The 24,755-nt window shown below is 34.4% G+C and overlaps 4 protein-coding genes across 11 annotated transcripts; all 4 read left to right on the top strand.

Annotated features, from left to right (window-relative positions):
* The first annotated feature begins 1,153 nt into the window (after positions 1 to 1,153).
* On the top strand, positions 1,154 to 7,903 carry LOC102610113 (polyadenylate-binding protein-interacting protein 3). Of its 4 annotated transcripts, none has more exons than XM_006465891.4 (15): positions 1,154 to 1,374; positions 2,453 to 2,610; positions 2,684 to 2,845; positions 2,989 to 3,125; positions 3,402 to 3,589; positions 3,844 to 4,024; positions 4,133 to 4,372; positions 5,207 to 5,304; positions 5,416 to 5,485; positions 5,617 to 5,650; positions 5,903 to 6,228; positions 6,374 to 6,520; positions 6,771 to 6,866; positions 6,985 to 7,047; positions 7,426 to 7,903. In XM_006465891.4, the coding sequence occupies exons 2-15, from the start codon at positions 2,469 to 2,471 to the stop codon at positions 7,453 to 7,455; spliced, it is 1,914 nt and encodes a 637-aa protein (XP_006465954.2). In that variant the 5' UTR covers positions 1,154 to 1,374; positions 2,453 to 2,468; the 3' UTR covers positions 7,456 to 7,903. The 4 variants fall into 4 exon arrangements, with proteins under 4 accessions (XP_006465954.2, XP_006465955.2, XP_006465952.2 ...); XM_006465892.4 differs by having other exon boundaries at positions 2,449 to 2,610; positions 2,690 to 2,845; XM_006465889.4 differs by having other exon boundaries at positions 2,449 to 2,610.
* Positions 7,904 to 8,083: 180 nt separating this feature from the next.
* Positions 8,084 to 10,135, top strand: LOC102611029 (ankyrin repeat-containing protein BDA1). The gene is made up of 2 exons (XM_006465893.4): positions 8,084 to 9,098; positions 9,241 to 10,135. Exons 1-2 carry the CDS (start codon positions 8,499 to 8,501, stop codon positions 10,042 to 10,044), a joined length of 1,404 nt encoding a protein of 467 aa, XP_006465956.2. The 5' UTR covers positions 8,084 to 8,498; the 3' UTR covers positions 10,045 to 10,135.
* A 4,664-nt stretch (positions 10,136 to 14,799) lies between these two features.
* Positions 14,800 to 19,007, top strand: LOC102611325 (nuclear transcription factor Y subunit A-3). Of its 3 annotated transcripts, none has more exons than XM_015532305.3 (6): positions 14,800 to 15,243; positions 16,149 to 16,536; positions 16,883 to 16,995; positions 17,079 to 17,153; positions 18,103 to 18,273; positions 18,396 to 19,007. In XM_015532305.3, exons 2-6 carry the CDS (start codon positions 16,233 to 16,235, stop codon positions 18,738 to 18,740), a joined length of 1,008 nt encoding a protein of 335 aa, XP_015387791.2. In that variant the 5' UTR covers positions 14,800 to 15,243; positions 16,149 to 16,232; the 3' UTR covers positions 18,741 to 19,007. The 3 variants fall into 3 exon arrangements, with proteins under 3 accessions (XP_015387791.2, XP_006465957.2, XP_052287519.1); XM_006465894.4 differs by having other exon boundaries at positions 18,100 to 18,273; XM_052431559.1 differs by lacking the exon at positions 14,800 to 15,243 and adding an exon at positions 15,647 to 15,667 and having other exon boundaries at positions 18,100 to 18,273.
* A 742-nt stretch (positions 19,008 to 19,749) lies between these two features.
* On the top strand, positions 19,750 to 24,558 carry LOC102611614 (PHD finger protein ALFIN-LIKE 4-like). Of its 3 annotated transcripts, XM_025097369.2 has the most exons (6): positions 19,980 to 20,104; positions 20,992 to 21,024; positions 21,854 to 22,062; positions 22,770 to 22,998; positions 23,280 to 23,415; positions 23,863 to 24,558. In XM_025097369.2, the coding sequence occupies exons 3-6, from the start codon at positions 22,008 to 22,010 to the stop codon at positions 24,133 to 24,135; spliced, it is 693 nt and encodes a 230-aa protein (XP_024953137.2). In that variant the 5' UTR covers positions 19,980 to 20,104; positions 20,992 to 21,024; positions 21,854 to 22,007; the 3' UTR covers positions 24,136 to 24,558. The 3 variants fall into 3 exon arrangements, with proteins under 3 accessions (XP_006465959.2, XP_006465958.2, XP_024953137.2); XM_006465896.4 differs by lacking the exon at positions 21,854 to 22,062 and having other exon boundaries at positions 19,750 to 20,104; positions 23,866 to 24,558; XM_006465895.4 differs by lacking the exon at positions 21,854 to 22,062 and having other exon boundaries at positions 19,766 to 20,104.
* Positions 24,559 to 24,755: the final 197 nt, after the last annotated feature.

Genomic DNA, 24,755 nt, shown 5'->3' with positions numbered 1-24,755 from the left:
CCTCTTAAGTTTGTTACTTTTATATTATGGTCCTTGTCAAACCAAAGTTTTAGTTATGCTCGAAATTTAAGTGTTGAACCTAATGAAATTACTTGTTGCGGACAACTCTTGTTCTTGATATGGATAAGTGATGCAAGCTCTACTAAGAAGACATGTGAAAAAAGTTATTATGTCAAAATGAAAAATGAAAATTATAACTCAATCAAGAAAATACGTAAAAATAAGAAAATTTATTTTAAAGAAATTTAAAGTAATATTTATTTAATAATTTTATTTTTTTCCTCATCTTAAAAGTAGGAAAGCGCCATAATTCTAAGATTTGGAAACTTATTATATATAATTTAAAATGAAACTTAATTTATATCCATTAGTTGAAAGTGTGTAAATTTTATTGTTTTGGCCAATCAAATTCGTTGTTTATATGTTACAACCTCTTAAGTATATAAATTTTTATATCTTGGCCCCTATGGAGTTATGATCCTTCCACTTGTAATTGAAGTGTTGAAAGCCTGGTGATCTCTCTTACCCTCAACACGGACGGCTGATGGGTGACGCAAACTTTATCAAGAGGAAATTTGCAATTAGTAATCTTGTTCATACTATAAATGAGAATAAGTAACTAAATAATTAAACCAACGTAGTAAGAATGATATATTTGCCTTATAGATACATGTGAAAATAATATTTATTTGATAATTATATTTTCTATTTTATCTATTAAAAAAAAAAGAAAGAACCGCACTTTTGCATTTGAAAACTTATTATGCAAAATTAGTAGAATCCTCCCAAATAACAAATTGAATTAAATTGGAATTCATTTTTTTTTTCAAAAAGGAAAGGAGTTCAAAGTAAAACAAATACACAAATTATATTTTTAAGAATTTCTTTTTGTCTGAAAGTCATTTTTTTTTAATTACATGAGACTAATGCTGTATAAAAGTCTTGTTAGGACAAGAAAAATGAAAATAAGAAAATCAAGTAAATTACTATATATAGACAAATTTCTTCTTAATTTTCTTTTCTCCTCAAAATTCTCTAAAAAAAATATGGAAAATAAAAAATAAAATTCTAATCCTTTTAGAATGTACTCGCGCACAGACAATCATTCCTGTAATTTCCTTACATAGCCTCATTGTCATTGTCCCTCTTTCTTTTCTCCTTTTACTCTCTCTCTGGATCACGCCGAGTCCTCTCCGTCTAATTCTCTCCCTCTTTGGCTCGTGATATCGTCACGTGATCGTCCCTTCCCGTCTAAATTCAAAAATAACCCTAACTCACTGAGTCAACTCGCCCCATCTCCTCTCTGACTTCTCTCGACTCATCCCATCCCCTCACCCGTTAATTTAACCTCTTTTTATTTATTTATTATTTAAGGTAATTGATCTTCGAACTTCAGATATTTATGATATCATCTATCATTATTATGAACTTCTTATTTAGAAATGTAGAGTGTTTAATTTCCTTTTTTTTTTATTGACTTATCTCACGAATTATAATAATAACTTAGGGTTTTTAGAGCTTTGAATTATACGAAAGACGGATTATTTTGGACGTAGGAAGATTTATTTGAGACTTTGATCTCCGATTTTATGTTATGGTTAATCTAGCCGAGGCGTGAAGTGCCATTTTGTTGCATTCTGTTGGCAACCAAACAAATTTATTCATGGTATTGTTTTTACATGCTAGATTATGCGTGCGTTTGTGATCTTGTGATGTTTTGTTTGGGTTAGAAGGTGTTTTCTATGGGATTTTTGGTTTTTGGGAACTGTTTATCAAAATTGATAGTGTCATTCATGTATAATGGGGTGAGTTTCTTTACCGTGGAGTGTGAAGTTGGGTTTATGTGTGGCATAGAAGGTAAAAATTTCTAAGGCAGGTTGGAAGCTTCAGAGCAGCGGGCTTTGCTCAAGATGTGAGCAGTGCTTTGCTAACCATTTTGCTTCCATTTATAGATTACTTGGGAGGAGTGACATAAGATTTTGAAGTGGTGGAAAATTTTCATTCTAGCCACTTCTGATGGAGTTAATAATCTGTTCTTATGTGTAACTTTCAAGTGGGATATTTTATTCCTTATCCTGGATTCCTAAACTGTCTTATATATATTCCTACTTTACATGTGATAAGCCTTTAATGTTTAATATAGAAGCTTTTCTTTCTTCCTTATTCAATTTTAATATAGAAGCTTTTTGTTTCTTATTGAAAGGAGTAGAAGAAACTTTATCCCCCTTCCCTCCCTCCTCCTTCAAGTCAGGAAAAGCAGATAATTAGTTCACAGGGATCTATGACTACATTTTATCTCTCTTAATCTTTAATGTTATTTGCTAAGCATATACTTCGTTCTTTTATTATGCTGTTGTTGTATTCTAATCACAATCATTGCATGCTCTCTGGAGGATTCACCTTCTGATACTACCATAGGAGACTGGCCTAAAAGTTTCTTTCTCCTAGGTAGAGGGCTTCTTTTGCTGATGATGAATTTGCAACAAGTAATGCCCCCAAAATCCACTGCTAATGGATTTGGCCGTCGAAGAGGTGAAAGAGAAGGTGGGACAAGGCTGGAGAGTAAATCACAATCTGGAAAATCAAATTCTGGCAGAGTAACAACTACAGGTAAGCTTCGTTCTCCTAACTAATTTAATTTTTACTTTTTTAAAAAAAAAAATCCCTAATTCTTTTTGTTTAGGTTCAGTGATTGGTAGCAAATCTGGAAGTTGTGCGGTTTCTTCCCATGATAAATTGTTATACCTAGCATCATGTCTTATTGGACTATCTGTGGAAGTCCAAGTGAAAAGTGGATCAGTATATGCTGGAATATTTCATGCGACGAGCGATGAAAAAGATTTTGGTATGCTCATTGATTTCCTTTTAGTCAAAAGCATCTGCTTTTCCTTTCTTTTTGTGGATTGGTATTGTTTTCTTTGCAAGTGTTTTATGTAACATTTCTTCAGTTATTCATTGCTTTGAACTTTCCTTGTATGTCAATTTCAGGTGTCATCTTGAAAATGGCTCGCTTGATAAAAGACGGTAATTTCCGAGGGCAGAAAACTGTTGCTGAGTTTGTTAGCAAGCCACCTTCAAAGAATTTCATTATACCTTCCAGTGAACTTGTACAAGTTATAGCAAAGGTTGTGCCGGATGGTTAATGATTTGTGTTGAATGAAGTTAGTTTAAGTAGTAGATAACTGTATTTTTCAGATTGCAATATACAATTAGAATCTTTCAATTCTTACAAAGAAATGTAGCAATATTTCAACTACAGCAATTATATAGGTCTATTTATGCATAAATGAGAAAAAAATTATGAATATCTTTATTTATTTTTTTTTTCCAAGTAGCGAATGTCTCTTTTGATTCGTCAATCATTAGTGATTTGACCAGGTTTTTTTGATTGATGGTTCTAGGATGTGGCTGTAACTAGTGATGGGTTTGCCAATGAGCTCCAAAGTGATAAGCAGCGAGAACTTATGATAGATTCCTTGATATCACAAACTCGTCATGTTGAGGAGAGAGAGCTTGAACCATGGATCCCTGATGAAGATGTTCCTCAGTTGCCCGAATTGGAAAATATATTTGATGACCCTTGGAATAGGTGATTATAACAATTATTTCTCTGTTGTTTGTTTGTTGATTGGCCATCCGAGTTGGTTGCTATAGTTATATTCTCAGGAACTGGAATTACTTTAAGCTAGAAAATAGAGTATTCTTATCGCAATGCATCTAGACTTTATATAGGATAGTATGGTGAATAGGTTTCCTGCTGTTATGGATCTTATGTAATTGAAGATTCTTGACATTCATCATTGTTATGTTTTGTATTGACTTAAAGATTTTTTAATTGGGCAGTAAGAAATGGGATCAGTTTGAAACCAATGAGACATTATTTGGAGTGAAGACCACTTTCAATGAGGAACTTTATACAACAAAACTTTTGAGAGGACCTCAAACAGAGGAGTTGGAAAAAGAAGCTGCGAGAATAGCCAGAGAAATTGCTGGTGAGGATACACAAGATCTTCATTTAGCAGAGGTGAGTTTTTTTCCTACTGTCAATTTTTGCCTCTTAAAAACTTTTACTTGGTTAATTTGTCTTCTCAGTTGCTTACATTTCATGTTTGCATGTTTGCATGTTCATCAGGAAAGAGGCAGCAGCATTCATGAAAATCTTGGTATTGATGAGGAGACCCGGTTTTCTTCGGTTTACAGGGGTACAGGGTTTGATGATAGTGGATATGAAGAAGATGAGGATATTGTACTGAATACACATAATAATGAAACCTTTGGAGATTCTTCTGGTTCGGTTGATCAGATATCTACTGATTTTGCCATTGCAAAAAGCAGTGATGGAGCTCAATTATCATCAAGCTCTTTCATAGTGGTAGTTCCTCAATCAATAATCCCATCTATGAAATTGAGGTCTCGATATTTAAATTTGAAATGCTAGTATTTGGAGAAATTACTCACATCTAGCTCAGAAAACAATGCGGAGAGTTGGACTCGTTATTAATTTAGTATTTCCATGGCTATGCTCAAAACATAATCATTTATCCACATGGGCAAGTATTTTTGGGCTGGATTTTGATTAGAGTAGATTTAGTATTAACATTTGGCCTCTATTAGGGGTGGACATACATGGTATCTGGGAGACGAGAATTATTAGTATGACTAGGTGCCATACTTGGCATGCAGAAAAATATTGTATGCCTCATGGTCCCAGTGATCTTACTGATTAGAATCAGGAACTGCTATTGAATATTTTTATCTTTTTTGTTTCTGCATAAGTTCTTACCATGAAGACACGCACAGCATGTGTGATTGGTTCAGGTAAATCTAGAAGAATACTATATCAAGTGAATCTGAGGCTCTTCACACTTTATAAATAAAAGTTACGTGGACCATAATCCATATCTATAAGATTCATATTAGAGGATTATCATGTTAATTTTTATTTTTTAAGCCACTATTGGAAGCATTGCCCAACTATTATTTGATCATCTTGCAATCTGATGGCTAGCCCATATTGAAACCAATAGAAACTCTCCTAACAGACTTGCAAACTTTTCTGTTCGATAAATTATTTTACTCATCAAAATGGAGAAAATGTTTGTAACCATGAAGCTTGTTTTCTTCCAAGTGCTTTCTAGTATTTGTATTAGTACATTCTTACCTAAATAAGGTGTTGTGTTCCTTCTTTTTTCCTTGTGGGGTGCAGGATGAGGCACAGACTTCTCAGTCTGATGGTACTGGTGCAGATTTATATTGCTCTGAAATTCCTAGTAGAAATTTCTCTACTCTTGACAGTGAAAGCAGGTGTTTTTTTTTTTTTTTTTTTAATGATTATACTGTAATTACTTGTTTCCTTGAGAGTAAGATAACCTGTATCATCCTTTGAGACTGAGTTTGTACATTTGAAAATTATAGGGTCCAGGAGAATTTGCTTGGTGAATGTGGAGTAAATAATGATGCAAAGGATTTTGTAGAAAAGCAGCTGGTGAGTTAAGATTTAGTTACTATTTTTGTACTTTCCGGTGGAAACTTGGAGTTGCCTTGTAAAAGTGCTTATAGTTTGTTTCCCTCTAACATACATATTCCTTTTTATCACTTGGTCTTCATCTGATGCAGCTACCAGAGGATGCTCAATTGCCAAAATCTGGGGGTGAGTGAATAAGTTTTGATTTAAAAAGTCACCCACATTTTCTCATTATTAAGGTTGATATATTATACTAATGTTTATGAGGTGGGAATTATCATAAGTTGCATTTGATATTTGAACTTTCGACTTTCGGCTCTGCATAATATGATCATTACTTTCTTAATCATCAGCATGTAATCTAATTTCCCCCTATTTTGATTATAAATGTTTTCCCCTCAAATCTATGGCACTAACCGCGTGCAATGTTTAATATAGATTCACAGTCATCACCAAACAGAGAGAAGGCTGGCACTGACAAAGTGGGACGATCTGCGAATGCAACTCCATATTCGACATCTCATGTTTTATCAAAGGGTAACGAAAAGACAAGTTCCCATGGGGAACCAGTGGACGTTGCAGCATCTTGTAAAGCACCTGGAGAACCACAATCTGTAAATTCTCGTGGAAGACCTGGTAGTTCTGCATCTTCTAATTCAGATCGCGCAGCTGCTGCATCAGCTTCTAGTGGTCCTGGATTATCTCCAAGCTCGTCAATGGGTTCTTTATCTTCTGAAAAATCAACATTGAATCCTTATGCCAAGGTGTGATTGATGTATAATGGGTGTTAAATGATCGTTTGACTTTACTGCTGCAAACACATAAAGACCAGACGGCTTGAGATTTTTTTTTTCCCTTTATGATACTCTCTTCCCAATGTGTTGACATATTTTCAATTGTGGGTCTCAGGAATTTAAACTCAATCCTAATGCAAAGAGTTTCACTCCCTCGCAAGCGTCTGCTAGGCCTCTATCCCCTGTTGCTGATAATGCCTTCTATCATCCACCTAATGTGTCTGCTGTACCACATATGCATGGATTGCCTGTTGGTTTTGGAGTAAGCAGTTGAATTAACTTATAAGCTTTGTTTTTCATAGTTTCACTTAAGGAGTGTGACTGATTTTTTATTGGAATTTATTTTTAACTTAAATAAATCCAAATCCTCTTTCTATGCATGTTTATTAATAAGTTAAAGACTTTTATGGTTCTGTGAGATTGAAATTACACGCATCGAATGGAAAATCTCAATGCATTCTTTTCAACTTGTTTGATTGTTACGGGCCTTAAGGCTAACTTAAAATTTGCAGATGGGACCCTCATTAGCTGCGCAGCAGCCCGTCATATATCCACAGATTGCACCAATGCAGTCACCACAAACATATTATCATCCACATGGACCTCAGGTATGACATGACTTCAAACTTTTTATCGGAGACTGCATGTGCTTTTTGATGCATTAGTTAGGACTTCTGCTTGTGTCATCTGATTAGACATTAATTACCCTTATTCATCTGATTGCAGTATGGACAGCAGATGCTTGTTGGCCAATCCAGGCCTGTCTTTTACTTGCCAAACTACCAGCCTGTAAGCAATTCTCATCGTCTAAAAGTTTTGTAATCCATACTATTCCAGTGAATGATGATTGACTTCCATAAGCATACTTGAAATTGTCTCCTTTTGTCATATGTTTTCTGAATTTATGCTTTTTGGGTCAGGGTATCCAAGTCCTTAGAACTTACCAAAGACTGCTTTTCCCTGTTTGACCAACACCAGATCACCGTTTTTAGATTTGTTCTTAGATTTTTATGGTTGAAAAATGTTAAGCTTTTGCCTTCAAAACAAATAGCATGGCGTTCACGGTGATTAAAGCAATATTACTTATTAACTGCATTCTTGAAAATTCTGCTTTGTTATAGAGATTGGTATTACAAAATTAATTAACTTACACTTTTCTCTTTACAGGAAATGCCTTACAAAGGACGAGATTATTAGCAGGTTGATCAGCTTAGAATATCTGTGTGGAGGTTCTGCCCTACTCACAGAGAGAAATCCTGAGAGACTGCTTGGAATAATTTTCTGGGAAGGAAGCTCAGCAGTTCATGAAATCGCTATTAAGCCAGAATCCAAAAAGGTGCTGAGGGATTTGTCTTTTATCCTGGGATATGATTTTATAGCCTTCTATGCATAACTCGTAACATGACCTGGAGTTTCTCTGCGAAACAACCTGTTCTCTTTCCATTTTTTTTTCTTCTCTCTTCCCCCTTTTTTAATTTTTAATTTTTCAAAAGTCGTTTGGATCAAAGTAAAATGAAAAAGCAACTCTTGCATACACCCTTGTCCGGGTTTTTGTTTTACATTTTTTTCTTTATCTTTTAATGTTCTGTATTTATCTTAAATAATGTTTATTTTATTAGTGTAATGACAGGTAACTTTTTATGTATTTTATCATAGCTTATGAATGAATTACTAAATAATTACAGAGATATCTCATGTGAGAGGCAATGGCAAGTAAATTAATTATGAAAGCGAGGAAATAATGAAAAACAAATAGCTTGCGGGTCTGTTTAGGTGGAGAACTAGGCATGTGTGTCAGTAGCGTGTTTCCACGAAAGTGAGTTCAGGAACTTGTTGCATTTGTTTATACGTCTGAGGCATCTTTCAGGTTGGATCTTAAATCAATTAGAAAATTTGGCCCATACAAATTTAATTTAAACTTTATGTAGGTATGTTCATGTACATGATGACTTTTCAGCAGTTAAGAGAAAAATAATGATAATGATCAAATCATTCGCAAACCAATCGTTAGAATAAGTAGAAAACCGCAGGGTCCGGCTTTTGTTACTTGCCGACCCGTAAAGTTAAGATATTCCACTGGTTGACAACTAGCCGCCTTCGTTTTCTGGTCAACTGTCGCTCTGTTAGAAGACTTACCTAGCCAATTATCTGACCTAAAAGACTTTCTAAGAAGATGATCAAGAGTCTTTCTAATAAGTAATTCAAAGATAGATAGATATACAGAGAGAGGAGGAAAAGTAATGGAGATTGGAGCTCGTGAACATGATGAAGACAGCACTCATAAACTCTATGAAGCAAGCCTCAGAGGAAGTGTAAGAAGCTTGAACACATTGATGCAGAGCGATTCACTCATTTTGCGTAAAACATCACTCACTTCCCTCAGAGAAACGCCCTTGCATATCTCAGCTTTGCTTGGTCATCTAGACTTCACTAAAGCTCTTTTAAATCATAAGCCTGAACTTGCCAAGGAGTTGGACTCCCTCAAGCACTCACCTCTTCACTTAGCTGCAGCCGAGGGCCACGTGCAGATCGTTAAAGAGTTATTATTAGCAAACAAAGATGCTTGCTTGGTTGCTGATCAAGATGGCAGAATCCCACTTCATTTGGCTGCCATGAGAGGAAGAGTTGAGGTTGTACAAGAGTTGATAAGTGCAAACTTTGACTCAGCTCTTGTGAAATTTCATGGAGATACAGTTTTGCATTTGTGTGTGAGATACAATCATTTGGAGGCTCTCAAAATAATGCTGAGATCATTGCTGCATGATGAGGGGTTTCTTAACTCAAAGAACCATCAGGGTTACTCAATTTTGGAGTTATCTGCCACTTTAAAGCAATTTCAGGTAGGACCTTAATTTATATGTTACTTCATATATAATATATTGTGGTTGAAAATTATAAAATCCTGTTAATCTAACACATATTTAATACTTGTAGCAACGTACATAGATCTATGTGATACCATTTTGTTCTTATATCGTGCAGACCACAAGCTACCTGCTTTCGATACCTCAAATAAGAGTTGATGTAAATTCATTGATTGAAAATGGCTTTACAATGCTTCAAAAAGATTTACAGGAAGCTATTGCTGTTCCATCTACTAAATCAGAAACAAAAGCACTGCCACTGTCACCAAATGTAACTCTCCATCATCGCGATGAACCACAAGCACAAGCAGCATTGAGACAGTTGTTCAAGTTTGATAGTGATCGTTACGAAAAAACAAGAGGCAATTTAATGGTGGTAGCCACCTTGATAGCCACCATGAGCTTCCAAGTTGCAGTAAACCCGCCAGGTGGATTCTGGCAAGCGGACACAAAAGCTGATCAAGGTTGCCCATCTGGGCAACCAATTTGCAAAGCTGGCACTGCAGTACAAGCTTACAAGACAACAAATGACTATCGCATTTTCATAGCTTGTAGCACTGTGTCTTTCTCTGCTTCCATGGGCATAATGCTTTTGCTTATCAGTGGAGTTCCACTAAAGAACAAAGTTTCTGTGGGGATCTTGATATTGGGAATGTTCATTTCAGTTTTTTTCGCAGCTGCTACCTATATGATGTCTATAGGATTTGTTAAAGCCCCACATGATAAAAGTTTCTTTGATTCTCTTGTGGGGAATTATTATGTACGGTTTTGGGTTGGGTTGCTTTGTGTCATTGTTGGGATTCATGTGCTTAGAATTTGCTGGTGGCTGCTAAAGAAGATAGGTAGGTTGCTCTATTTGATTGTGAAAAGGTTGTTCAAAATGCGTACACCAGATAACCAACCATCTAGAGTTGTTGTTTGAGACTTTAGTGAGAGCTCAGGTTACATTTTGAGTTTATGCGTAAGCATTAAGCATTGTATATTGGAATCAAAACCTTGTGACGTTTTATCTATTCTGTACTGTCAATTATTCAGGAGCTGCTCTTGGGGCTTCATCAAATTAAGGTCTCAAGTTGGTGGTGTTAAACATGTTATTTTGTTCTAACAAAATATAAATTTCTATATTATAGCTAAATCAATTATGATTATATATTAATTTTTAATTAATTGTTGCTTTGATATTATTATTTTTAATTAATTCCTGATTAAGTTCATTCTTTAATTTAGACTGTATGTTCTTCTGGGCATGAAATAGTTGAGAGTTAGTTGAATGTTAAGTGACTGAAGTTCAAGAAGTATGGAGTATTTATATCATCGGTGATTGAAATGTTTTAATATTTCTCATTATTTTGTATATCCAAAATATGAAATAAAAGGTACAAATTTTCATATAAATGTATATACGTGTGTGTGTGTGTGAGTGAGTGTCTATATATATATATATATGTGAAAAAAATTAAATTAATTGTTTTGATTTGTTTTCCTTTTATTTTTTGGGGCTATCATGGTCATAAAGGCTTAAAGTTATATCGAAAAACAGTGCAGACTGCAGAGGAATACTTGCAGCATTTCTGTTTTCTTGTTCCCTTTTTTTTTTTTTTTTTTTTTTTGCTCTCTGTGTGTCCATTTGCTAGTATGATTTAGAGCTCTTATTTATGTTTTTCGTATGTGTTTAGTTGTTGTTTACCTTTTGACTATAACTTGTTTTCCCACTATATGAAAAAAAAAAAAACATGTGTAAACTGCAGATTTTAACATAACGGGTGAGAAGACTGATGACGTGGATCGAGTCTCGAACTTGTGTTTTGTCGAAGAGATGGAAGTATTTAAGAGAATCGTTTCCCTTCTTGGATGTATTTTGATCTACGCTTATTAAGTTCTGCAAGCTTATGCTTCAAATGCATGCAGAAACTTAGGATATTTGTAAGGTCTAAGAGGGTCATCTATTATTATTGATGCCATGGATAGACAGGGTTGGCTTTACAGTATGGGGTCCAAGAGTTAGATGTCGATATCCAAAGGGTGGAGCCCATCTAGGTGAACAGATCATCCAAAAGCATGCTAGTGAGTGCCCTTTGCTTGAGGAACTGTTTTCTTACTGCTTCTGCGTCTCTCAACCTCTCAAACCTCAAGGTTTTGTGCATTCATGTATCCAGGAAAGATGAAGATGGTGCCTTCTAAAATGCTAGTGACTAGTGAGTGCCCTCTGCTTGATGAACTGTTTTAATACTGCTTCTGCGTCTCTCAAACCTCAAGGTTTTGTGCTGAAGATGGTCCCGAAAGCATCAAAATTGCTGCTCCAAGCCTTCAAGAATTTGCTTGAGTTTGAGAATCAACAAATGGGTTTGTGCCTGTGATGATTCACACGGCTGGGTGTCCTCATTTGAATGATTTAGCATTAATAGGTGACAATATTTAAGGACCAAGTGTAGTTTCCCTTCCGGTTCAGGAACTCAATTATTTATTGATTGTTAATAAATAAAAAATTAAAAAGAATCAAATCTTATCATTTTTTTTTAAAAAAAAGAAAGACACATGGTAGAAATTTTTTAAAAATTCATATCAGAAGAGAATCATATTCCTTTCTTTTCTTGAGAGACTGTAACTTAGCAGCTGCCCTCTACAGATTTTACTGAGCATTTATTTAACTCATTATTGTTAATTATTATTTTTTATTTGTGGGTTTATGATTCTTATTTGTTTCTGTTTGTTTGTTGTGGTTATCAAGGATCCGTTCAAATTATATGATATCCGGAGAAGTTTACTTGCACTCTTTTTTTTTTTAATACTGTTATATAAGATTGTTACTGATATTACATCATATATATAATTAATATTTACAAACATATTATATAACTGGGACCTTCGTCGTGGCATGTACTCCTCTGAAGCGCGACCCAAATTTTTTAAACCATCTATAATATTCAGACCGACTCCACTCAATTATTTAATAACGCCTATAATACTTTTACATAAAGGTTCGAACCTTTACTTTCAATATTATTTTATAGAAATTCGAACTCTTATTCTCAACATTATAAATATAAGGATTCTCCTACTTAGTCAAATACCAATTAGTTCACCTGTATTTTTTTGTGAAGTAAAGCCGAACACTTGTCTCTGTGCACACAAAGATTACCATCAAATTATGCGGCTTGGTTGGATTGGACACTCTCAATTTGTTATCCCAAGCATTTGACCATAGAAACCAGGGGAGCTGTTGCGATTCTCATGATGCCAAGTGTTGGCGGCATTACTTTCTTTCAAGAATCCTTTGCGGAGAGATCTTTAATAGTAGTAACAGAGGAGGTCGACTATCCGGACGGGGACAATTCCAGGAGAAATCTGCCTATTTCAAGATGGGTCCGCTCCGGCAGATGATTCAATCAATGATTCAATTGCAGTAGAAACTTGAAACATCTTTTGATTGATGCTTTCAATACTGTCATGTCAATCTACTACATTTTCAAAGTTTCGCTGATGATGAGTGATGACCTGTTGTTTTATATGGGTTGTGAGTTGTGACCAAGTAACGCCACTCAAATCAGGATAGTAAAGTTGCCATAGGCATCTACTGCCTATTCTTTCTTTAGATATTTGTTTTTGTCTAAATCAAATCATATATAAAATGTTATTAAATTATTAAAATACATCCTAAATTTCAACTCAACCCAAAGCGGCTTGTAAGTAGTAGTCTTAATACTAGGAAACAGCAGAGCATATCCCAAATTTGCTTTTGATAAGATCAAAGTGAGTGGGTTGCAACAAAGCTAATGAAAGAAAAAATGTGAACACAGGCACAGGCACTTCATTGACTTGTAATAATTTTTCTTCTAGATTAAGTATCTGGTGTATTATATTCATAGATAATGTTTTGTCATTATAAGGGTGGTTAGTGAATATAAATAATATTATATTTACCAAGATAAGACCATGCTTACCTTATTAATTAAATGTAATTAATTATTCCACCATAAAGGTGAAGGAAGAGATAAGCATGAGTGAGATTAGTTTGAGTTTTGTCCTATGCATAATATTAATAGTGAAGTGTCTTATTAATTTTTTTTTTACCTTTTTTGCTTTTGGTCCCAACTTTGATAATGAAGTGTCATATTAATAACAAATAAAACCTTCCCAATTGTTCATCCGGAAAAAAAAAATCCCAATTGTGGAAAAGGGAATCCTCTTAGCATGGAATCAAAATGTCCAAATAGTTTAATTGCAAATAATTCAATAAAATTAAAAAAGTTCTTTTGGAAGGTAAACTAATTTAAAAATAACTTTAAAAAAAAACTAAGAGAGGGTCTTCGGTAAATGTAGAAAATAGAATAAATTTTTTGTTTTTATACTCAAGATTTATTTGTAAACGACATGATAATATCATTAATTTGTGTCTAGATCGCTAATCTTGATCATATGAAAAAATGATTCAAAAGCTTCTGTTTTAAGCAAATTAAAGATCAATAAAGAGATCTTTTTTCTCGAAAAAGAAAACTTGAATTATATTGAAAGGCAAAAATTGTGGTTGTTAAAAAAATGTAAAAGAAAGTTTGGACTTTGGACGTTTAAATCAATGATAGACAAAGTGGGCCATAATTATTTTTTATTATAAGTAAAGGGCCATCTATATTTTCTAGAATTTTGCCACGTGGAGGACTAAAGATTTTAGTTGATTTCTCATGTCCCAAGCTTCTTAATTCTGATGCTTCCCTTACAGCTAATTGAGAAACACCAACAAACCTCACTCACTATTTGGAACTTTGAAGCTCTTTTTTATAATTTTTTTGTTTGTTTTTTGTTCTACTATTGTATTACAATATATTGATCTTTTATAAGTTTAAATCATTTAGTAATTACATAGTTAATCTATTAAAAATGCAGTTTAAAAATCTACACTAATAAAAGTAAGGTATATTTATTTACAAATCTATATAGTCGAATCAAAATTCTAAACAATAAAGAAGAAATTTACTAATAATTTAACAATGAAAAAAAATATCGTTAATTTTTTTTTGTGCTTGTTATTTATATATTTTCAGAAAAAAAAATTAGACTTACAAAAATTCAACCAACTAATATTTAAATCTTACTATTCTTTTGTAAGAATTTATTATTACTCTTTGAATAATTAACTATAAAGACCTTATCCAAAAAAAAAAAAAAACCTATAAAGAGTGTTATGCACAAATTTAGTATTGAATTAAAATGAAGAGCACTGCTTATATTAGATTATTTTTTCTTTCAAAATCAAAGTTTAACTAGAAGAATAATTATTTTGTCTCAATCTCTAAATTAGACATTAACATTTATTTTGAAATAATGATAATTTATTTAGTAATTTCTAATATTTAAATAAATTAAATCGACTATGATGGTTTATATCTAGCTTGAGTACCATTAAATGATAAAAATAAATAAAAAATAACGAAATCCAACCATCTAACAATACTCAGACTCTAGATTACAATACATTTATAGTCCAAAAAAAAAATCAAGATTTTTATTTATTTTTAGTATGATTTAATTTATTTTACATTTTTTTTTAAAAAAGAGTAAACCATGAAAGTGAATGGGAGCGGGACGCGCCACGCAATGGGAAAGGAGCGTGGGGGAGGTGCAGGTACAGGTGGAAACTATAGGGACGGCTGAGGGAGAGAGAGAGTAGATAATTAGACTTATGTTAAAAGTATCTGCATTTCCTCTGTATCCCTGCGAGAATTTATTTCATAAAAATATTAAAAATAAATGAAATAAAATAAAAATTTATTACGCCATCATCAGAACTCGACAAAAAGCTGCATACAATACAACCAACGCAACTCATTACACGACAATATTTAAAAGAAAAAAATTTTATTATATATGCAAAATGAAGCAAGGAGGGATGCTGTTGCTTTGCTGAAGCTGGTGTTAGTGCTGGTGGTGATGTTGCAAAACACGAAGACTATGGTGGCGAGGTTCAAAGATTTTTAGGAAAAAAGAAAAAAAGAGAAAAGAAAATGAGTGTTTTGAGTTGGTTTGTGAGAGAAAGTTGAGAACTTTTTTGTTTGGTTACAAGACTACCCATTTGTTAAGGCATAGCAGTAGTGTTATTTCTGTTTGCTTTACCAATCTTTTAAAGGTCTGGCCTTTTTCTTCCTTCCTTTCTTTCTTTCTTTCTTGCTTGCTTCTCTTGGATTTTCTTTCTTCTGGGTTTGTTGATTTTCTTCTAATTCCTGGTTCTTAGCTTGCTGTTGAATGTTTTGGGTGTGGAAAGTTTGTTTCTTTGTTGGTTGAGAATCTTGATATTGTAGCATTTTGGGCTTAAGACATATGTTTGAGTTGATCTTGCTGATAAAAAAATTATATAAAAAAAAAACTGATGAGGTTTTTCTTGTTTTGTGGTTATGTAATTATTGTGTTGGTTTTTTTTTTGTTTTAATCATTTTTTTTAAAATCTTTCTAATATTTGGCTCTTGGGTTTTGCATGTATCTGTTGCTCCCAAATGTGAGCTTGGGATTTGGTGATTATAACGTCTGGTTCTTGAGAGAATAAGTTTAATCAAGTTTTCTTTTTCTACCTCCTCTATTTCTGTTCTTGGATTCTTGTTTTACTATTATAGTTATACTCTGATTATCTTCTGAATGATCGATTTGCATGTTGGAAAATTCAACGAATTGTGATTTTTCTTTGATTTGATAATGATATGCCCCAGAATGTTATTTCAGTTTTAGTATCCTGTGTTGATTTTTGCATTTCTGGACTTGCTGGGTCTCTTTTGTGTTGATTTTAATTAGTTTTGTTCGTTTTTGTTGCTGAAAATGGAATTCTTTGTCTAAGTTTATCTAGGTTGACTTTATTAGCTTTCGTTTCAAGAGATTTGCCTTCTATACATGTCCCTTCCTTGCCAATTTGTGTGTCCTTAGCTCAAGGGTGTGAGCCTTTAAGTGTTTACTAAATGTTGCTGATGTTTGATCTTTGCTTGTTAATTGATAGATGTTGATGTCTGTGGTTGTTGACACTTGGGTTTGGCTGCTGATTTGCAGGTTGGCTGAATACTTGAGCAAAGGTTTTTCTCTTTTACATGTTCGAAGATTGAATTGAAGTTCTTATCATAGTATATTTTGACAATGCCAAACCTGTTCAGCAAAGATTCTGGTATAAGCTCTGCCTGCTCAGCATCAATGATTGGTGTTAGTGGCCCGTTGTGGGGGAGTTCAAGTGAATCGGTTGTCCAACAATCATCCATGTCTGGGTGCTTAAGCTTGAAGATGGCAGTTCCTCGGCTACAATTTGCTAACACTAAACAATTGAGCTTTCAATTTCAAGACCAGGAATCATCCTCAACTCAGTCAACTGGTCAATCTTGCTCCAAAGAGGCTTGTGTCAAAGATGACAACCCTAGCGGGCAAAGCGTAGTATCAGCACCACCAGGTGATTACATGAATCCCAAGTGTTCCTTATTTTGGTGCTCTTGTTCTTTTTTCATTATCAAATAGTTGTGCTTAGTTAGTGCATAAGGCTTTTAATGATGTTATTGGGATATAATAATTATTTTTCTAGTTTTGTATATTTTGTGTCATTATTTGGGTCGCCTCCTGAGTCCCAATTAAATTGCTTACGAGTTAATGGGGAAACATGTAGTGGGCTAAACCTGGCAATGACAAAGAGGTCGTTCTTTATTCACATACCAACAAAACTTGCTGTAATTGATTTATTACGTCTCTGTTGTCATCGAGCTATATAAATGTCTAATGTAGCTGTTGTTGCTCTTACTCAGGATTTAATGGAATTCACGTGAAGCCTGTCGGAGGTCACTCTAAACTAGCCTCATCAATGGGTCCTCATGATTTTGTCTTCACTCCTCCACATGTTGATTACAACCAGTCAGTTGTAAGTTGATATCAGTCTGTGGTTTCTGGTTGTGGTGGTGAAAAGGAACCTCATGCATCCTCTGTCGTTTTTTTTTTTGGCAGGCTCCATTTCAACTCCATTATGCTGAACCATACTTCAGTGGCTTATTATCACCATTCCTTCCCCCGCAGGCTATGGTAAGCACATAAAATTAGAATAGACAGTTATTGAACATTTTTGTCACAAGATATTAATGAGAATATATTCTCCAGACAGCCAGCTACTAATTAAGATGTGAAATTTTAAAATTTTAAATTGAATACGCTGCTTATATGAAGATTTTTAGAGAACTACTTTGGACCACATTTGATGTTTGGTGCACCTCAAAGTTGTGGTGTAGCTCACTGAGAAGATGGCCTTGGTTAGGACTTAGGACAGAATGGAGGAAAAAGGATTCATGTAGTGAACCTGAACCAGCTTGAATTGAGGTTTAGTTCTGTTGAGTTGCACTGATTCTCGTGCTCCTTTCTTCTACCTCTCTCTCTCTTTCCCTTCAGTTGTTTACTTTATTACCCTCTTTATTGCTTGGGAAGGGGAACTGTTATAGAACTGCACTGATTTGAAATTTCCATCCTTTTCACTCAGTAGCACCTTTTTCTAGGCATTATTCGTCTTCATTCTTTCAAAGGTAAGTGTGTAAAACATTTTTGCTGGCCTTTAGATTCTTCAATGTCCATAAATCTGGTCCATGAAGTATTCTGCTCTTTTATTGTATTTTAATGATTGCACATTACTTTGCATCTCCCTTTGTTGTTATTGTACTTTGCCTTACTTCTCTTAATAATTCTTTATTTTAAGCTATTTATATAATGAAGTGCTATTGCTTTATGAAGTCTGAACTTTATTTTCGTATATGCAAAATGCTTGCAAGTTCTTATTAATCAAATTTAATGGAGGGAATCAAGCAACTTTATATATATCTTATTAAATTTCTCCTGTGCTTTTAATCCGTTTTGATATTGATTGTTCTTGAATCAATCTACTGCCAGTAAATTTATTTAAGTCTGATTTCTTTTGAAGTATGACTATGCGGGTATATTTTTCTGTCACCCATATATGGGATATTTATCATTGAACTTTCAGCAGATTCATCATCCCCAAATGATGGGGATGGCTCCTGCTCGAGTGCCGCTGCCTCTTGAACTTGCTGAAGATGAGCCCATTTACGTCAATGCTAAACAATATCGAGCGATTCTCAGGCGCAGACAGTATCGTGCCAAGCTCGAAGCTCAAAATAAACTTGTCAAAGGCCGCAAGGTATTTGCCCCTCAGGGTTTCCTAAATCCTCTTTTACTGCAATTTCAATATGACACACTAGTATTACAGAGTTCTTTGACAAAGTGATGTTTTCTCTAAAACACCCCTATAAATCTGTGCAGCCATATCTTCACGAGTCCCGCCATGCTCATGCAATGAACAGGGCAAGAGGATCTGGCGGGCGTTTTCTCAACACAAAGAAGGTCCCAGAATCCAAGCGTAATCTAACAAACAATGAACTGGATATGTCAGAATCTGAAGCTCATCGCGAGAACTACAAAGATGGTGGTTCCACCACGTCTTGTTCTGACATCACAAGTGCCTCCAACAGTGAAGACATATTCCAGCAGCCGGAGTTTGGGTTCTCTGGCTACTCTTCTATTGGCAGTCGAAGCATGCAAGGTTGTTCAGCTACTATGAATGGTGATGGCAACATTCATCGTTTCCTGTCCTCTGTCGATGGATGAGCCCAGCATCGCTGGCTCGTCTCAGCTAGTCTGAATTCTGACATTCAGATGAAGAAGAACAGGCTGCTGCTTTTCCCTTGGGAAGTCATCCTTGGCTCTTTAGTTTAACTTTTCAAGTATTTTGTTCTCGTAGTTTCAACATCTTGTCAAAAACTGCAATGGAGTTAAAAGTTTTTGTGATTTTAAGGTTGTTACTTGCATTATCCGAAACTCAGATACAAGGATATTTCATTAAGATGGTCTACCGAGAAACCCCAATTTGCTTCAGTTTCCATGTTCTGTATCATGTCTATCAGTATTCAGTTTCTTTCCATTCTTGTTTTTCATTTAGTCCACAAAACGGTAAAACTATCAATTTTCAAATTACCTAATTGTAAATGGCCACTGTAATCATATGGATTTAGGGTTCGACTATGGTACTTAATTGGGCATTAAGTTACAGTTAGAAACCTAGTAAAATTATGAAATCTAATCATTTAAAGTTGTCTAAGTTTTGACCAGGTAAATTAGGCTCTTGTTTTATATAGCCTTTCAAGTAGAGTTTGTTTGATTAGAGTTTTTATATTATAATTTTTTTAAGTAGTGATTTTACCAAACAATACAATTTTTTTTAATAAGAGTTCGTAGAATTAAATAAATATTTATAATTTTTAGATAAATTATATCAAATAATTTAAATTTTTAGTGAGCATTGAATTAAGTGTTAAAATTATATATTTATTTATTTATTACTATTCGTTTGTAATGTTAAATTGAAATATAATTCAAATTCATAAAAGAAACGGGGTGAAATTAAAAAACACAGCCGATGCCCGATAAGAGTCTCTCTATCCTTTGAAATGAACAAAACACTCAAAAAGGGTTAGTGAATTCTTTCTCCATCAACTATACGATTGTTTCGACATGATGTCATCACTCCACGTCACGAACTGCAAAATCTTTCAAATATAACTGATCGCAGACGGCAGCCCCGAGCCTAGGCTTCCCCGTTTCGGTTTGGATTATCGGACTCAAACCTTTCTCTCAAATACAATTAAGCCCGACCAATTGCAGATTCAAATCCGCGAAACTTTTCATCATCCTAAAAATACCCCTCGCAATCTTCCAAATCTCCTGTTTTACCCTCGGGTCCTCTCCCCTCCCCCGTCATCAATATATATAGCCTCTCTTTTATAGCTCTGATTTTGGGACTCTGGAAAAATAATAAAAAAAATAGTAATAAAAATAATCATAATAAAAAAAAGTAAAATAAAATTTAAAAAAAATGGAAGGAGGAGTAGCACAGAACAATCCGCGCACAGTAGAGGAGGTGTTTAGAGATTTTAAGGGACGTAGAGCTGGCATGATCAAGGCTCTCACTACAGGTTTTCGTTTCCATTTTTTCCCGAGAAAATATGCAAGAAGAGTTTGAATGTTCGTTTGTTTTGTTTTTATTTTGTTTGGTGACTTTCTGTTGTTTTTGCTTCAGTCGTGTTTGTTTGGTTCTTTCGGAAGCAAATGTCTTAGGAAACGAAGAATTTTTTTTTTTCAATCCTGAAAATTTTTAGTGTTTTTCCGTCGTTTTTGTTTCGCTTTAGTTTAATGCCATTCGTTTGGTTTTCCGAAGCAGGTGATTGTTTGTTTCCGGAGAAAATGGAAGAAAGGTCTATGTTTTGAGAAGTTTACTTTTATTTTTTATTTTTTAACGTCTCGTTCTTTCACGAGGAAATATTCGAGAAAAATTGAAAGAAAGTTCTGTATTTTGAACTTTTAGCGTCTTTATGTTGTTTTGGTTTCTGCTGAATTCTGCTTGTTTCTGAATTTGTTCGTTTTCTATGGCCTATGAGTTCCCCGACGTATTATCTGTGATGATGAAAATAAAAAAGATTTGGACTTCTAAAAATTTTTGTTTGCCGGTTGTTTTCAAGAATTCAAATGCCGTTTGTTTTTGACATTTTTGGTTTTCTACGGCTAATGGTCATTTGTTCCTGAGAAAAGTTTTGCATTTTAAGATGTTTAATGCTTTGGCTTTAGTGAAATGTGGCTTGTTGTTCAATATTTTCTCGGTATTTATTTTATTTAGAGTGGTTCTTGAGATAACAATGAAAATTTTTAGTCTTTATTTATTGTTCCTCTAGTGAAATAAACATTGCAGCAGGGTTTACAGTTGTATGTTTTTGAGATGTGGATTATTTATTTGATATCTTTCTATATTGGGTTGTTGGAAATGTGTTGTTTCAAGAGTTTAACTTGCCTTTTCGTTGTTCTGCAGATGTTGAAGAGTTCTACCAGCAGTGTGATCCTGGTAAGGGCTTGCGCTTCTCTCCTTCTGTGCTTTTTTTTCCCGTGTATGAGTAAATGCCTTATAGGTTGTTTAACTCTGTTTTGTTTTTCTGTACAATGTAAATGTGGGCTTCACTGTTGCGTCAGGTTGGCTACATGCTTTCTATTGTTGTAGTTCTAGATTGTCAAATGCTTACACTGTCTCTCAAGTATCTTTGTGAGATTTGTGATTTGTGGCATGGTATGCACTCGCTCTTTTTATTAATAAGTTTTTATTGGTAAGAAATTGGTTGCGCCTTTACTATTTTCCAACAGTTCTTATTAATTTCTTTATTGAGTTTTTTCATCCAATCCAATTTGAAGTCCTAATAAATAGCAATACATGACTGCTGAACGATTTGAAATGCTTGAATTGGTTGATTGCTCTGTTTAGCGAGTGCATTTTGTATAACCATATCTGTATTTGTTGTTACTGTAATAAAAGCAAGATTCTTGTCTCATAATTTTTGTCGTATGCTGTCTATTTGTACACTTGATCAGTAAAGTTTCTCCTTTAGAGGGAAAGACTATTAGTATTGTTCTCATTTTTACATCTGTAGACCAATTTTACTAGTTGACAAGGGTTAATGTTGACCTTTCTTAGCCGCTCACATATAACTGTCCTCTTTTTTAGTTTCCAGTAATCCTTTACATTTTTTTTTTTTGTATGTGAAAATTTTGTCCAAACTGATTTTGATAAGCCTTTTCTTTGTCTGTTTGTTTTCTGGAGGCTGAAGTTTTTAAATGCATCAGTCTTTATCCAAAATCTAGGAGACTGTTCTTTTGTTAAATGAAATATGTGTACAATTTAGGAATCACAGAGGGGCCATTGTCTTGGATTGATAAGTGCACAGATTCAATTTGAAAGCTGCCATTTCATGAAATTGTTGAAAGGTAGGACAATATCAGAAAGATCTCTCCTAGGGCCTTGCATTGGATGGATGAGCATTTAGTATTATCTGTTTTATGCAGGAATCACAGAATAGAGACAATGTTGTGAGCCAAGTTGAGTACACTGGAGGTAGCCTTTAGCATATTCATTTTGATAGTATTCAACTTAGCTGTGTTGTCATGACAAGCTTTCTCTTTGTGTGCAGATTTACATGAAGTTATTCCTAAGCATGCATTTAATGTAATATAATCATATTGAAGTTAGTTGTTTTGCTTGGTTAGTAGTTACAGTGAATGATGTTTGATTTATTGTTCATTTTTATGAGCTGCGTCCAACTTTTGCGCAGTCAGTTCTTTTTACTTAATCTTGAGTAGTGGTGTTTGTGAGGATCAATCCAGTAATTTCAGGTGCTTCTTGTCACACATCATGGTTATATTGCAACATATAGGTTTCTGGAGATAAGTACATTGAGTACGGGACTATATCTTGTATTGTGCAGGATGTATTTGCTGAAGTAGCTCATTAAACTGTTAGAGTAGACTTGATACAATTTCTAATTGGTTGCTTTTGGTAGGAAATTGCTCTCTTGGACATTACGGTGAATTCCTGGATTGGAAATCCAATTTTCTTTTGTATCTTGTATACCTTTTATGAATTAGTGTATATCTCCTCTTATGGTGCTCTTTAGTTTTTATCTCTTAATGATTGTTGACTGCTATCTTTATTCTTTAATCATTTAGTATCCATAATTTTAAATAGCCATTATACTACTATTCATGGTTATCTTCTGCCGTAAGTTTCAACCCACGTTAATGAAATTTACATTCGTCTTACAGAGAAGGAGAATCTTTGCTTGTATGGCTTCCCTAGTGAGCAATGGGAAGTAAATTTACCAGCTGAAGAAGTGCCTCCAGAGCTTCCAGAGCCTGCATTGGGTATCAACTTTGCAAGAGATGGTATGCAAGATAAGGATTGGTTGTCTTTGGTTGCTGTCCATAGTGATGCATGGCTGCTGGCTGTTGCGTTTTATTTTGGTGCCAGGTTCGGATTTGATAAAGCTGACAGGTATATCAACTCATTGGAAATTTTATTACTTGTCAAATGTTCCTTTAATCTGAGACAATGAAGTTTAGGTGGATTTGGCCAAGTCTTTCTTTACAGGGCATTAATTTTTGGCTGATGCAGTGAAATTTATATGTTGCATATGAATAATTTTATCGTGTTACTGTCAAAATATGTTCATAGGTCTTTGTTCATTTCTTCATATAAATAATGTTGATGAATAGCTTTATGTTACGTTGCTGACTTTTAATGTGTTGCTATTTTTCTTTATATCCGTGATGCAGAAAACGGCTTTTTAACATGATAAATGAACTTCCATCGTTATTTGAAGTTGTAACTGGTGCAGCTAAGAAACAAGTTAAGGAGAAGTCATCAGTCTCAAATCATAGTAGCAACAAATCCAAGTCACACTCCAAAGTGGTAAATGAACATTTAAAAGCCCTCTGTACAATATCTTTACCTTGTCCAGTGATTGATATATTTAGACATAGATGCATGTAATGTTGATGTGATTTAGGTTGAAAAATTTGTTTACTGCTGAGAATGCAATGATTATAAAATTGTGAACATTCTCTTTTAGGTTACAAGCTCTGCTTTTGAGAACTGATTATGTGAAAGCAATGTTTTAAGATAGAGACGTCGGGAAAATGAAATTTCTGAGTAATCAGTATCTTAGTCCAATAAAGTAGATAGGAATATTTTATACAAGCATGATTGCTTTATATTCTCAGCGGTTTTCAAAGTTAGGCTGCTATGGCAAGTTTGATCTCATCTCTTGGAAGCTAACTTAGGTTAAGATTTCAGCATTTATTACTCTGCACTGTTATTAATTGGTATATTTTTGCCTTGTTGATTGGGTGACAATAGCAGCGAGGATCCGAATCTCATACAAAGTATTCTAAGCCAATGCAACCAAACGATGAAGATGAGGGCATGGACGAGGAAGAAGAAGATGAGCATGGTGACACTTTATGCGGGGCTTGTGGTGAGAACTATGCTTCGGATGAATTCTGGATTTGTTGTGACATCTGCGAGAAGTGGTTCCATGGGAAGTGTGTGAAGATCACTCCAGCCAGGGCTGAACATATCAAGCAATACAAGTGCCCTTCTTGCAGCAGCAACAAGAGAGCCCGCCCTTAACCGAACGATGAAATGATGTAGTCTCTTCTGTACTTTCCTCATTGTTGACGCCGCCAACTGCCTGCCCATTGATCAGTTTCTTTTCCCAGTTGTTATTGTAGTTATGCTTGTGAATGGATAATTCGGTTTAGGAAAGATCTCATATTTCAGTAATAGTACTGTTAATTTGTAGTTTAATGAATTTTTCCTGTGAAAAATAATTACTGTTTTCAGTTAGAGAACTGGCATTGGTCCAACTTAGGGACCGTCGTTCTTTATCAGGGGCTGAAATTTTGGAACCTCGTCATTAGTTTCTACTTCTGGGTCCTCTCAAAATCCTTAAATGCGGTATTTGGGAAGAGATGTTAACAGTACTAGTTACATCTACAGGTTTGCTGCATAAAGTTCTGAGAAATAATGATAACGATTTGTTATTAGTCTTAAGGAATATCTCATATGCTGGATAGCGGATAGCGGACAAATATTTTCAAAATGGGCTGATTTATTTAAGTTATCCTATCGAAACTTTGTTCCACCAAAAAATAAAATAAAATGCTCTTTTAGTCTTTATATCAAAAGGAAAATGACAATATAATGCTTGTCAAAGAAGACTAAAATAAAGGGCTTGTAATTTAAAATAA

This window comes from Citrus sinensis, chromosome 7 (assembly GCF_022201045.2).
Source record: "Citrus sinensis cultivar Valencia sweet orange chromosome 7, DVS_A1.0, whole genome shotgun sequence".
In the NCBI taxonomy this organism is placed as follows: Eukaryota; Viridiplantae; Streptophyta; class Magnoliopsida; order Sapindales; family Rutaceae; genus Citrus; species Citrus sinensis.
This window is presented reverse-complemented; position numbering and strand designations above follow the sequence as displayed.

Excerpts from the sequence above, each read along its gene's own strand:
- LOC102611614 (XM_006465895.4), top strand. The coding sequence starts at position 20,005 with ATGGAAGGAGGAGTAGCACAGAACAATCCGCGCACAGTAGAGGAGGTG. Across the intron at positions 21,025-22,769 it reads CTACCAGCAGTGTGATCCTG|AGAAGGAGAATCTTTGCTTG; the intron begins GTAAGGGCTTGC and ends TTCGTCTTACAG. Across the intron at positions 23,416-23,862 it reads CCAAGTCACACTCCAAAGTG|CAGCGAGGATCCGAATCTCA; the intron begins GTAAATGAACAT and ends GGGTGACAATAG.
- LOC102611029 (XM_006465893.4), top strand. The coding sequence starts at position 8,499 with ATGGAGATTGGAGCTCGTGAACATGATGAAGACAGCACTCATAAACTC. Across the intron at positions 9,099-9,240 it reads CCACTTTAAAGCAATTTCAG|ACCACAAGCTACCTGCTTTC; the intron begins GTAGGACCTTAA and ends TATATCGTGCAG.
- LOC102610113 (XM_006465891.4), top strand. The coding sequence starts at position 2,469 with ATGATGAATTTGCAACAAGTAATGCCCCCAAAATCCACTGCTAATGGA. Across the intron at positions 2,611-2,683 it reads TGGCAGAGTAACAACTACAG|GTTCAGTGATTGGTAGCAAA; the intron begins GTAAGCTTCGTT and ends CTTTTTGTTTAG. Across the intron at positions 5,651-5,902 it reads TCAATTGCCAAAATCTGGGG|ATTCACAGTCATCACCAAAC; the intron begins GTGAGTGAATAA and ends TGTTTAATATAG.
- LOC102611325 (XM_006465894.4), top strand. The coding sequence starts at position 16,233 with ATGCCAAACCTGTTCAGCAAAGATTCTGGTATAAGCTCTGCCTGCTCA. Across the intron at positions 17,154-18,099 it reads TCCTTCCCCCGCAGGCTATG|CAGATTCATCATCCCCAAAT; the intron begins GTAAGCACATAA and ends TTGAACTTTCAG. Across the intron at positions 18,274-18,395 it reads AACTTGTCAAAGGCCGCAAG|CCATATCTTCACGAGTCCCG; the intron begins GTATTTGCCCCT and ends AAATCTGTGCAG.